A 12,186-nucleotide genomic window follows, 5' to 3' on the forward strand; every position below is an offset into this window, starting at 1 on the left:
GGTTCCGGTATAAAGGGGGCGGAGCCGTCGGTAGCTGTAGTGTAAACAGTTAACCGTTAGCCTCTGTAGCTAACATTTTGGAAAAAATTGGGCTTACAGTGAGTGGGTTTGCACGCGGAATGGGTATGTGCTTACTACTCTGTTCTCTTATCGGTTATTTTGGTGCTCTTTAAAAATAAATCAGGATTTTTGTCTCTTTTGATAATTACCGAGCTATAGCCAGCTAGCACCAACTTGTGCGCATGCACCCATACTAACCAAACTCTATGCAAAAAATTAGCTTTTTAAATATGTTCTTAGTTTTTGAAACGTTAATCTTTATTGATTAGCCTCTACCAGCTGATAATAAGTCGATTGTAGCTACATTTTAATTCGGCGTATTTGTAACGCATCAAGCGTGGATTGCTTATGATAAAAGTCGTATATATCACTGATAGCAGATGGCTGCTTGTATTTTAACGGTATTTAAACTGTTAATTAGCAGCAGTTTGGCTGTCATGTAAGTCACTAATCCCTGTATTGCCAACAGTGCATTCACAATAGTAGAATAAGCTGTAATTCACCAACACACCAATCATTTAACGATCACTAATGTGACTAAAGGTAAACATGACACTCCAAGGTCTAAATAAAGCTATATTATATCAAACTGTGCCGATTTAAAACTATATATTGTAATTATTTAGATGTATTTAGTGCGGTTTTATTTAATGCATTCAGTCGATCATAAGCATTGACTTTTAAAATGCTGAGACTTTTTTTTTAAACAGAGTTTGGTAGCTTCTTTTGTCAGGCAAACTCCCAAGTTACATTTTTCAAACTTCTGAATTCTCTGGTTTAATCAGAAGATCTTCAACATCCTGAAATATTTCCACCTCATTTGTTTACTGATAACAGTTTGTCTGTTTATAAATTGTAATAATTATCAATATGATTAGGGTGTGGCCAAATTGGCACACCTTAATGAGCCTTTTTTTTTTAAATTTTATATGGGCACATCTCTAATTTACCTCCCCTGACAAACTAAAGTATGTTACATTCTGAGTTTCCTACATATTGTTACAGTTGCATTAAGTAAATGGTAAATGACCTGTATTTATATAGCGCTTTACTAGTCCCTAAGGACCCCAAAGCGCTTTACATATCCAGTCATCCACCCATTCACACACACATTAAGTCACTGTAAGTAAGAATAACATTAGAGTCCTGGTTGGTGTGGGTGCAGCAGCTCCTGACACTGACCCAGATAAGTGATGCTTCCTGCTCTGACATGTCAACCTGTCCTCTCCGGCAGCTTCCCTCCTCTCCCTCTCCTCCCTGCGTCTCCTCGTCCCGCCTCTCCGCCTGCTAACAGCGGCGATGTGGCAGGTCGCACGGCACGAAATGGTGAGGCATTATGGGATGCTGGAGGACTTTGTTTCCCTGGTGACTGAGGCCGTCCCGCAACTGCTGACGGACAGACAGAGGTGTCTGCTGCTGCTGGCTCTGAGGGCAAAGGTTGGTGTTTTGCAAGGAGAGAATGTAACACCTGAATTTGAAGGTTTCATGCACTATCCAATAGTTCCCTTTTCCCACCTGTTTTTAACACATTATGTTGGCTGGATAAGGAATAACAACTTTAAGTGTTAATTAAATCTTTACCACACCTGGTGTAAATGATGTATATGTCATGCATGCTGTACAACATCTGAGAGAGGAGCCTATAATCTGTGTGCCTGGGTATTAGTATAATAGCAACAAAGATACTGATGCAATTTTCATCTCCAAGTGACCTTCGATATTAAAAATAAATAAAGCTTCTGAACAAGTGATGAAATATAGTAAGTGTCGGAAGTCTTTATCAAGATGGTTGCATACTGGCTAGACTTTACTTAAAGGTTCCTCTTGTGCTGCAGAGTGCCTGTTCTGTAGTAGAAAACCCCCAAAGTCCCCAGAATGGTTTTATATTAACATTGATAATTCCTAGTTTCCACAGTGTTTAGAGGACGAAACAGTTACAGGAACTCAGGAAAGTTCATGCACAAGTGTTAGATAAGCAATGTAAATGTAATAAATAGGGGGGGGGGGGGGGGTTCTCCGTGGTGTTCCTCAGGGTTCTGTTCTTGGTTCATTTGAATTTCATTTGAGTTATTTTATAGTTAGGTATATCAACAAATGTTAAAATCTAAACTTTAAACAAAATACAGTGTGTTACTTTTCCTTTTTAACATTGAAGGGACATGTCAGATTATGTTGTTGTTTGTTGTTGTTTTTTTTCTTTAGGTCACGTTGTCAGAACCAAAATCAGCTGCCATCCATTCCCACCTAGACAGGATCCACTCTGAGGCAACGGTGAGACCACAAGTAATTCAGACTATGACTGTGTCTAAAAATTATTTTTATTCAAACTGTTTCCTGTGATTTCAGTAAAGGATTCAACATGAAAAGTCACTTAACTGGAAGCAATTGATTAAATCCTTTATTTCATGACAAAATCAAAAGAAAACCATGTTAATAGTGAGTGTGTGTCTACAGCTCTTCAGCTTGTTAAATGTTTGAGCAGCACTAAATCGGGACCTTTCTCAAAAAAAATAATGACTTGAAATTCTCTCATTTAATACCAAAAGCATCTCTTTGCTCTCTGTGCTGCTCTGGCCTGAAGCCTGTTAACCCAGCTACTGAAGCCCAGGAGAGAGAGCAGGGAGATTACTGGACAGGCTTACAGGATCTGTGTCACTTCACTGCACCCCAGCTCTTTATTGATTAATGGTGTAATCAATCTGATAAATGTTGGAAACCAACACCAGCCCTGTGTGTTTTATTTTGGCTTTTAAAAAAAATCAAATCAAATCTAATTAACAATATAATATTTTATAACAAATATTTAAGATGGAACATCCTGCACCTTTATCAGTGCACTAAAATGTATTTAAATATATATTTTAAATAACTGAAAATGCCTCATATCAGTATTTATTTTACATTTTTTTAAACATTAATTGTAATATTAAATTACAAACAGTTTAAGCTAATAATTTTTTTTAATATGTTAAAAAGCAGTGAATCATTAATGCAGCACATTTCAATATTTCCTCCTTTAAATGAATTGCTATGACGTTTTCGTGCTTTCAGTCGTCCATATCTAAACTTTGATTGTACAATTGGTCTTCATGACATCAACCATGTCGTTGTTCTCCATTATCAGTTGAACTTCTGCTGCCTTTCATGCAGTCATGTGAGAAAATTAGGACACCCCATTAAATAATCTGCTCTTTATTAAGTAATGTTCATATAACAATGTCTAATCATGTTTTCATGTATTACTGGAAAAGAAAGTGACTTAGTTGCAATTAAACAACAACAACAAAAAATTACACATTTAAAAAACAAATGTGAACAAAAATGTGTATTTTAATGGAGGACAAAGTTAGGACACCCTACCCCCTAATAACTAGTGTTGCCCCGTTTGGCTGATATAACTTCAGTGAGACGCCTTTTACCAGTCTCTGACATCGATCAAAAGCAAGTTTGGTTCACTCCTCAATGCAGAATTCTTTCAGCTGTGAGATGTTTGGGGGTTTTCTGGCATGTACAGTCTGTTTTAAGTCACCCCACGTGACATGCAACGTCATGTTGCAGTGTCCAGTTCCGCTTCAGCTTTAATGTTTTTTTACAGATGGTTTCACATGTTCTTCAAGCACCCTCTGATACACACAATTCATGATGGATTCTATGATGGTGAGCTGGCCAGGTGCTGCTGCAGCAAAGCATCCCCAAACTACAATACTGCCACCTCCATGCTTCACAGTTGGTATGACGTTCTTTTCTTGGAAGACTGTGTTTGGTTTATGCCAAACATGTCTACTGTTCTGGTGTCTAAATGATTCAGTTTTAGACCCATCTGTCCAAAGAATATTATTCCAGAAGTCATGGTCTTTGTCTACATTCACTCTGGCAAACTTCAGTCTGCCCTTAATGTTTCTCTTAGTGAGCAAAGGTTTCCTCCTTGCACACTTCCCATGAAAGTCAAACTTGTGTAGTCTCTTTCTGATAGTAGAGTCATCCACTTTCACGTTGACAGTAGCCAGAGCCTGCTGTAGTTCCTATGATGACATTTTTGGGATTTTTGATGACTTCTTTGGGCGTCTGCTCCGCGGGTGAATATGCTTGGACGGCCAGACCTGGGCATGGTGGCAGTTGTTTTGAATGTCCTCCACTTGTAAACAATTTTCCAGATGGTGGAATGGCTGATGTCAAATTCTTTTGAGATCTTTTTGAATCCCTTACCAGACTCATAAGCGGACACAATTTTCTTTCTGAGGGCATCAGACGGCTCTTAGATCTCACCATGGTGCTCACTTCAACACTTCAACAGTCAGGAGACCACCAAACTAAATCTGAGGTTTAAATAGGCAAGGCTCCTTTAAAATGATGGTTAAAGATTTACTGATCATGTGCACCTGACGTGATACACCTGTGTGTGATTTTAACCATTTTAAGTGGGATAACGGGTGGGGTGTCCTAATTTATTCCACACCAGAAATTGTTTTTTAAATTACATTTCACATAAAGTTTTAAAAAGGCTTTTCTTATTTTTAATTGTTTAGTTATATTATTTGGATCCCTCAGTATCATCAAAATTCATATTAAATCTCCATATGTCCAAATATATTTTAAAATATACAGGCTTTCATAGGGTGTCCTAATTTTCTCACATGACTGTATTAGCATTACCATAAGAAAACGTATGGTAATGCATACCATATACCGAGACCTTATTTTAGGAAAAAATATTTAATGGTTTCTTCCTGTGCTCATTTGGCCAAGAATTAACAGCTAGAATCAACAATGGAAACGAGTCTTAGAAAATGACAAGAAATAAGCAGAAAAATTATTATTAGAAAAATTATTAAGCAGAAAAATTCTTGGAGACTAATAAAAACTAGCATCATTAATGATACGACCACCCATAAAATTATAACTAGAAAAATAATAGTAACTATTGGCTGATGTCCTCAGTTGTTGCTGAAAATAAAAGTTTCTTTTTGTGTCTCGTCTGTTCTCTCAGCAGCTGGATGAAGACGTAAGCGAATGCTGGTCTGCTTTGTTGATGCTCACCGACAAATTGATAAAGAGTCCAGACAATTCTCAACGCCTCCTACAGGTCAGAGCTGCCACCTTGAATTATCAGCTTCACACAAAGCTTCATCATTCAATCCGTCCATCGTTCACCTCTGTGCTTGTCTTCCAGGAGGTGTTTGACCAGAGGTTTGACTCCGCCCTCCAGTCCCTCATATCTGACTTCCTGTCCAGGATCGAGCAGCTCTTTCCTGTTCCCGACTTCAAACAGGTGATCAGTAAAACCTTGAACAGTCAATCTAGTAATTCTGCTGTATTTCATTTTCATTTATGTGGCCATTCATCCATCTCAGGCTGCCTCCTGGTTCGATGCTGCCCCCTCTGGGCTGGAGGACTGTCTGCAGAAGGCGGACAAGGATGATCTGAGGGAGCTGCTGACCAATCAGACCTGTTTACAGGGACAGTCACTGGCGACAGGTAAATAAGTAATCAAGAACTAATCAAATTAAATGAGAATCGGACTCAGTTTTGCTGATCTTTAATGTTTTGGCGGGGGGTTATTTCTTAGTGGGTTGTGATACAGAGGAGACCCTCCTGTCTGTGTGGTCCCACCCCCTTTTCACTAAACTGATCAATCCCAACCCTCCTCCACCTGAAACGGAGATCCAATCAGATGTGCTACCTGAGGTTAGTAGCCCCTTGCAGCTGGATGTGGAGCTGGTGAAGGTGGAGGTGGTGGTGATAACAGAGGACGAGCAGGAAGAGATCGAGGAGACTGTGATTGGTTCAGAGCTGGAGGCGTCCAATGAGAGCTCGGCAGCAGTCGGCAATGAATGTGTAGTCACACCTGTGGTTGTGGAGGTGGACAGGTGAGACCTTTTTTTGTTTGTTTGTTTTTTAAATAATCCTGGATCCCTCAGAGTCCTCAGAGCTTGGAAATATAACCAGCTTTTGCTTGTCAGGTTGAGGGACTCATGTGGAGACATTGTCAACCAATCAGAAGACACAGGTAACACACACACACACACACACACGCGCGCGTAGATATAAGCTGTGTCCCAATTCCTAGGCCACATCCTTTGGCAGCCACATTTGTAGGCCGTTTACATCACAGCCAGACTTGAAAGTTGGGTCGGGTGTATCATTCGTAGCCCAACCTATCCCAGAATTCATAGCGCGGCCCAGCCAATTCCCATTTCCAACAATGGCGGCAGCTACTTAGTTTTAATATGACTCTTTCTGGGTTAGAAAATAAACTTTTAAGGTATTTTCAGGTGAGAATGTAGCTGTGTAAACTTCAAATATTTGCTTGGTTTATCGAGACATCACATATTTGCAAATATGCTCCGACGTTTTCTGAGACGTCTGTTATCCACCAACTCGATAGCTGACCGGGAGGTCAAGGCTCACTAGAGCCGGTGAGAACAGTGGACTCCGGCACATTGTTTCTAGACCCTGCACGGTCTTTCGCTACTCAGGTTAAACATGATATATAAGTTATTAAATAACTTTAAAAAGTTATTGTTTGGCTTTTTTCAGTATTTTATTTGTTCCTGAGTAAATCGGTTTGGCTGACATTAGTTATAGTTTTCACACAGCTGAATAAATGTCAAACAGAAAACTGATTAAACAGAAGCGTGAGATGGTCGAGAATGTACTCTAATGTCCTGTTATAATTTAGATAGCAAGGAGTTTATTGAACTCCACTGAGAAAGCTGGTGACGCAAATCTGAAGGCTAGACCGTCCTATTTCACAGGACCCGGCCCACGTAGACCACGAAGGCCGGGTCCTTCAAAGGATGCGGCCTAAGAATTGTGACAAAGCTATAGAAACTGAACTAGTCATTAAAGCTTCCTGTCTTTCTTCAATCAGATCTCTCCTGCTCAGAGGTCACAGCTAATGCTCTGCACAGCATTTCCCACAATTCCCAGCGTGTGGCTCACAAGTGTCCTCAGTGTGGCAAATGTTTCATCTACCGCTCACAGGTACTGTGTCAGTGTCTCAGTGTGGCATGACAGTAACTATATGGTCACTTTTTTGTCTGTTTGAACAAAAAAAGTATCTTAAAATAAATCAATAAGACCACACATAAAAATGAAAACACATTTATTTATTTTAAATTTTTTAAAAAATGTATATATACATCATATATGCATCACTCCCTTAGATGTTTGTCTGACTGTCTGCAGGTGATCCGACACCTACGCACCAACAGGTCCTGCGGTTCGGCCTTAACGACATCCGTGCTCGAACAGACTCAACCTGGCGGCGCTGACAAAGAGCCCTGCCTCCCTCAGAATAGGCCCCCTCCCCGACCCGTCAGGTCTCTGTCCTGCTTCCAGTGCAACGCCATGTTCAAGACCAAAGCCGAGCTGCTGTCGCACCAGCGCACACACCGGGCCCGCCCCATCTACCACTGCGTCCAGTGCGACAAGGAGTTCCACCATCTATCCAGCCTGACCAATCACAAGCAGACACACCTGGACAAGGGAGGTTTCACCTGCAGCCGGTGTAACAAGGTGTTCGAGTCGGCCAAGGACAGGGACGCCCATCGGCTGCAGCACCGGCTGCCCGACCTCACCTGCACGATGTGTGACCAGACGTTCAGCTCACAGACGCGGCTGCTGCGACACCTGCAGACGCACTCGGTGGAGGGGGCGAAGCTCCGCTACAACTGCCGCTTCTGTGACCAGACCTTCTCAGGTAGACCACTGAAAGCGGTGAACCCCACTAACTCAGAGCACTTTCCACAGGCTCATTGACCTCTGCAGCTTAGCAGCAGATCTGGTTTTAAAAGCTCAGCGAGGCGGCTGTGTGTGTTTGACTCACTCGGTGAGCAGCAAACAGCAGGTTCACATCAAGTTCATCTGAGTCAGCCCTCTGTTAAAGATGTTTCTGGGAAAAAGGATGACGGTGGAACAAAACATTGCTGTTGAGCTGCTGCTCTAAAACAGTCAAGAGTCTGATGCTTTCATTATTTTCCTTTATAATTATTTTCCATTTCAGAGCTACAACACAATGTTAAAAAACAAAAAGCCTGCTCATCAACAACCGTCATCATCTGAAAATTTATTTTCAAAGAAAGAATAATTATTTTTCATCCTATTAACCCTGAAGCGACAAAAATACTTGGCGAAATAATCGAGCGCTATACTTTTTATTTTTTTACTTTTCCTCACACCTGCTCAGGTTTTGCAGTCACATGATTGTTAACCATGTACTGTTAACCTGCCCGCTGTTTTCTTCCCTCCCCCTGGTAACCACCGTGTGCTAGGGAAAAAACATGAAAACCATCTCAAAGAGGTATTACACAGCGAGTCGTCAGTGTTTTGGTCACTAGCACTTTGCTGCCAGCTGCTGTAAAACAAACACGTGAACAGAGCCTATAGAGAATTTGTAGAGCTCATCTTGGGAAAGTAAAACATTTTCAGATCATAATTCACATTGTAAAAGCAGCTGCAGGATTTAGGAAAGGGTTTCATTACATCCAGTGTGGTGGCAGCTCTCGATGCACATCTGATTTCTACGCAAAAAGGAAACAACACAAGCTTAATGAACGAAATGGCATTTATACTCACTGTCATTTTATTAGATACACCTTATCAGTCCTGCGTCCAGTCCTTGTTTCTTATTTCTGTGTTGCGCAGATTGAACAAAGGTGATGAAAACATTCCTTGGAGATCCTGATCCATACTGACTCACATCCATGATGTGAGTCTCCTTTTCCCAGAGGAGGTTAAACATGTGTTTAAATGTTTGTGTCTCCAGGGGTGACCCAGCTTCGTATCCACCAGCGCACACACACCTTCCGCACGTACCAGTGCGACCTGTGCAGCAAGACGTACGGCTCGCTCACCGGCCTGCAGTCCCACCGGGCGACCCACACCGCTGAGAGCCGCTTCCTGTGCTCGCAGTGCGGCAAGCGCTTCAAGACCCGCGATGGTCTGGAGGGCCACCTGAGGACACACACTGGTGAGCGGCCCTACCGCTGCCCCTACTGCTCCAAAGACTTCACCGCACTCGCTGGCCTCAACGTGCACGTGCGGCGGCACACCGGGGAGCGGCCGTACGTGTGCACGGTGTGCGGTAAAGGCTGGCCGTCCGGCGGTGACCTGCAGAAACACATGAGGACGCACACGGGCGAGCGGCCCTATGTCTGCCAGGACTGTGGGAAGGCCTTCTCCATTTCCTGTCACCTGACTGAACACCGGAGGATACACACAGGTAAGACAGGAAGCTGGTCACATGATCACGGTACACAAAGATATGCTGTCGTAACTCCAGATGCTTTTGTACCGGTTCTGAACCCGAGCGCCTCTCGGTCTGTTTTCCAGGAGAGAAGCCGTTCTCGTGTCCGGAGTGCGGGAAATGTTTACGGAGGAAGTTTGACCTGAAGAAACACATGTTGTCCCACAGCAACATCCGTCCCTACGCCTGCACCTTCTGCACCAAGAGCTACACCCGAAAAACTCACCTGAACAGACACCTGCTCACACACCAGACTGCCGACAGCGAGGTGGTGGTGGTGCAGGTGGTCGAGGAACCCTGAGGATGTGCTTAAATCAGAACTGTGCGCGTTGTACGAGTTTCATGCGTTCATTCCTGCAGTGAGTGAATCGATCGCAGATTCCCGAGTCTGAGTCGACTTGTGGTGATGCAGTTTGAGGTGGGAGCGGGTGATCTGCGTGGATCTGATTTACAGGCAAAACTAACAGCTGGAAACAACAGAAAGCAGTTCTGCAACTTCAGCTGATGAAGCGAGTTTGATCATTCATTCACGAATCAAAGAAACTTTATTTTGAATGTTTATTAATATTTTATTTGTATTTTTTTAATACTTAAAACATATTTTACTGATGTGTTTTTATTGACATGCTCTCATTTACGTTTTTCTTACATTCAAACATTTTTATTTTACTATAAATGGAAAAAATCTTCAAATGTATGAAAAATGTAAATGACAACACAATCGACTGCTCACCTGAATACACAAGGTCAAAAATCAATCAAGTTGAAAACACATAAGTATTATTTCATAAAAGTATTAATTAATTATTAAAAAACAGTAATTAGGTAATCATGCTCAAGATTTATAGAAATAATAATAAATAAATACTAATTAATAACAATGAGCATAATAAATATTTTACATGACGTTTATTTTTAATATTTTGTGAATGACATGAAATATAAAAGTAAATGTTTCACTCTTAAGTCTCGACTAAGTTAGCAAAAATGTCAGTAATGTATAAATAAATAATGGAGTATAATTTTTTTTAATGTTTAAAAAGGTAAATATAAAACATGGAACATAGTAAATTTTTAACATTGCAGGTAAAAACTTGATTCATTCAAATTCAGTATTGATAAAGTAAATTTCTGGTCTCTCATTTTGTATTGAAACTAAATTTCACTCAGTTTCCAGCTGTTGGTCAAAAAACGTCAGATTTTTCTAAAGTTTTACAAAGAAAATTCAAATATTTGCCGCTCAGTTCACAGCTGCATCACCGCAAGCTTTACTGATGAGCAGCGGAGCTGAATACGCTGTCCTGTTAGTGGAGTAAGTCCAGGGTCCGTTGCTTCAGGTGCTGTTGGTAGTAAATATAATGAATGACTGTTTTCTTGTACAGTGACACGTTACATTACTACATCACTAATCTGTTAGTTTCACATTGGTGGGAAGCGCTTACACTACTAGGATAATAAAAGGCCATTTTTTTCATGATTTTGACTTAAAAAGATGTTAAATTCTTATTTTTGGTGATCTTAAACGTGAACATTGCAGACCCTGAGGTCGACTGGAGCACGTTAATGTTTACTCTGCTGTTAAACAAAGTGTTTAATCAATTTGTGTCACTGACTCTGTTTACATGTACAAAAATTGTTCCAGCCTTTGTCCTTAATCTGAAATATACACCAAACTACAAACCTCTTTGTTTGTCTATCTGTAGTTGGTATTATTATGTGGTATAACAAGATCAACCCAAACAAGTTTTTAAAGTTTTCAGCTGTCTGAACTCAGCCTTCATTTATCAGTCCTCCAACAGTCTTCTTGGTAAGTTCAGTTTTTCATATTTATACAAAAAAATCATCTGTTCTGTATTGTGCCATAACTAGTTGAGCACAGCAAGGAACGGGGCTCCACCTTGTGGCACTTTTCAGCAATTGTGCTCTACTTTGTTAAATTATAAAGAATGGAGATAACTAAATCGGGGAAATTAAACAACCAAAATCTTGTCTTCTCACCCAAAACACTTAGCCTCTAAGGCAGGAATACACACACAATCTGAAACACCAAATCTGAGTCTAAATAACAGAGCATCTTCAATGGGTCCCTTATCCTGCCAACAGATTTTAACTACCATCTTGGACTGCAGCTTGCGATGCAGGTCCGTGAAGAGCTTCTCCACCTCTGTCAGGCTCTGATCTTCAACTGCATTCCCAGATGTTGGAGTTTTAGTCCATCCAGCTGCAGACTAAGGAGAGCTTTTGGCCTTTATTTGGCAAATGTTGGAAGGAAACACAAGCTTATCACTCTACCTCTTAAGAGTTCGTTAATAGTTAATAGCCCACTGGTGCTCAGGAAAAGTTGAGGTCATCTCTGGGCTTGGATTTGGTGGTTAGTTTGTATCACTGCTGTAACTGCAATGCTTTAAACTGAACTTTGGTTAACAGATCTAGAGTAGCACTGCTGGAGAAACTTGTTGAAGTCAAAGAGATCATGAAAATAGCTCAACAGATGAAGATGATTCAGGAGTAAACAAACATAATGAGAACATTTTAGAGCCTCTGTCATGTATGAATAAACAGTAAAGGGGTGTACAGTGCAGCTATAACCTCTGTTTATGTTAACAATCTGTTGACTGGTTGCTACAAACCTCTGGAAAAATTCCCAGAGAACTCCTAAGACCACGTTGGCTTTTTGGTTATTAAATGGTCAGAATGGGAAATTCATAGAGTTGTGCTCAGTTTACACAGCATCATTGCCTTAATAAATTACAGTATACGTAGACCTGTTCAACTTACATTTATAGTCAACACATTAAGATCCATTTTGAGCAGGGAAATCCTGCCCAACCTGAAAATTATCAACACATCCCACATGTGTTGTCTGTGTAGTAAATCCT

At 41.0% G+C, this 12,186-nt stretch overlaps 1 protein-coding gene across 3 annotated transcripts; it reads left to right on the forward strand.

Moving 5' to 3' along the window:
* Nucleotides 1-2: 2 nt before the first annotated feature.
* On the forward strand, nt 3-10,991 carry LOC101464269 (uncharacterized). Of its 3 annotated transcripts, none has more exons than XM_004565619.4 (12): nt 3-123; nt 1,295-1,497; nt 2,263-2,331; nt 5,048-5,143; nt 5,231-5,329; nt 5,412-5,535; nt 5,627-5,927; nt 6,021-6,067; nt 6,932-7,044; nt 7,249-7,762; nt 8,828-9,283; nt 9,394-10,991. In XM_004565619.4, the coding sequence occupies exons 1-12, from the start codon at nt 120-122 to the stop codon at nt 9,606-9,608; spliced, it is 2,241 nt and encodes a 746-aa protein (XP_004565676.2). In that variant the 5' UTR covers nt 3-119; the 3' UTR covers nt 9,609-10,991. The 3 variants fall into 3 exon arrangements, with proteins under 3 accessions (XP_004565676.2, XP_004565677.2, XP_023008628.2); XM_004565620.4 differs by having other exon boundaries at nt 5,051-5,143; XM_023152860.3 differs by lacking the exons at nt 3-123; nt 1,295-1,497; nt 2,263-2,331 and adding an exon at nt 3,682-3,790.
* The last annotated feature ends 1,195 nt before the right edge of the window (nt 10,992-12,186 follow it).

Source organism: Maylandia zebra, linkage group LG23, assembly GCF_041146795.1.
Source record: "Maylandia zebra isolate NMK-2024a linkage group LG23, Mzebra_GT3a, whole genome shotgun sequence".
NCBI classification, from domain to species: Eukaryota; Metazoa; Chordata; class Actinopteri; order Cichliformes; family Cichlidae; genus Maylandia; species Maylandia zebra.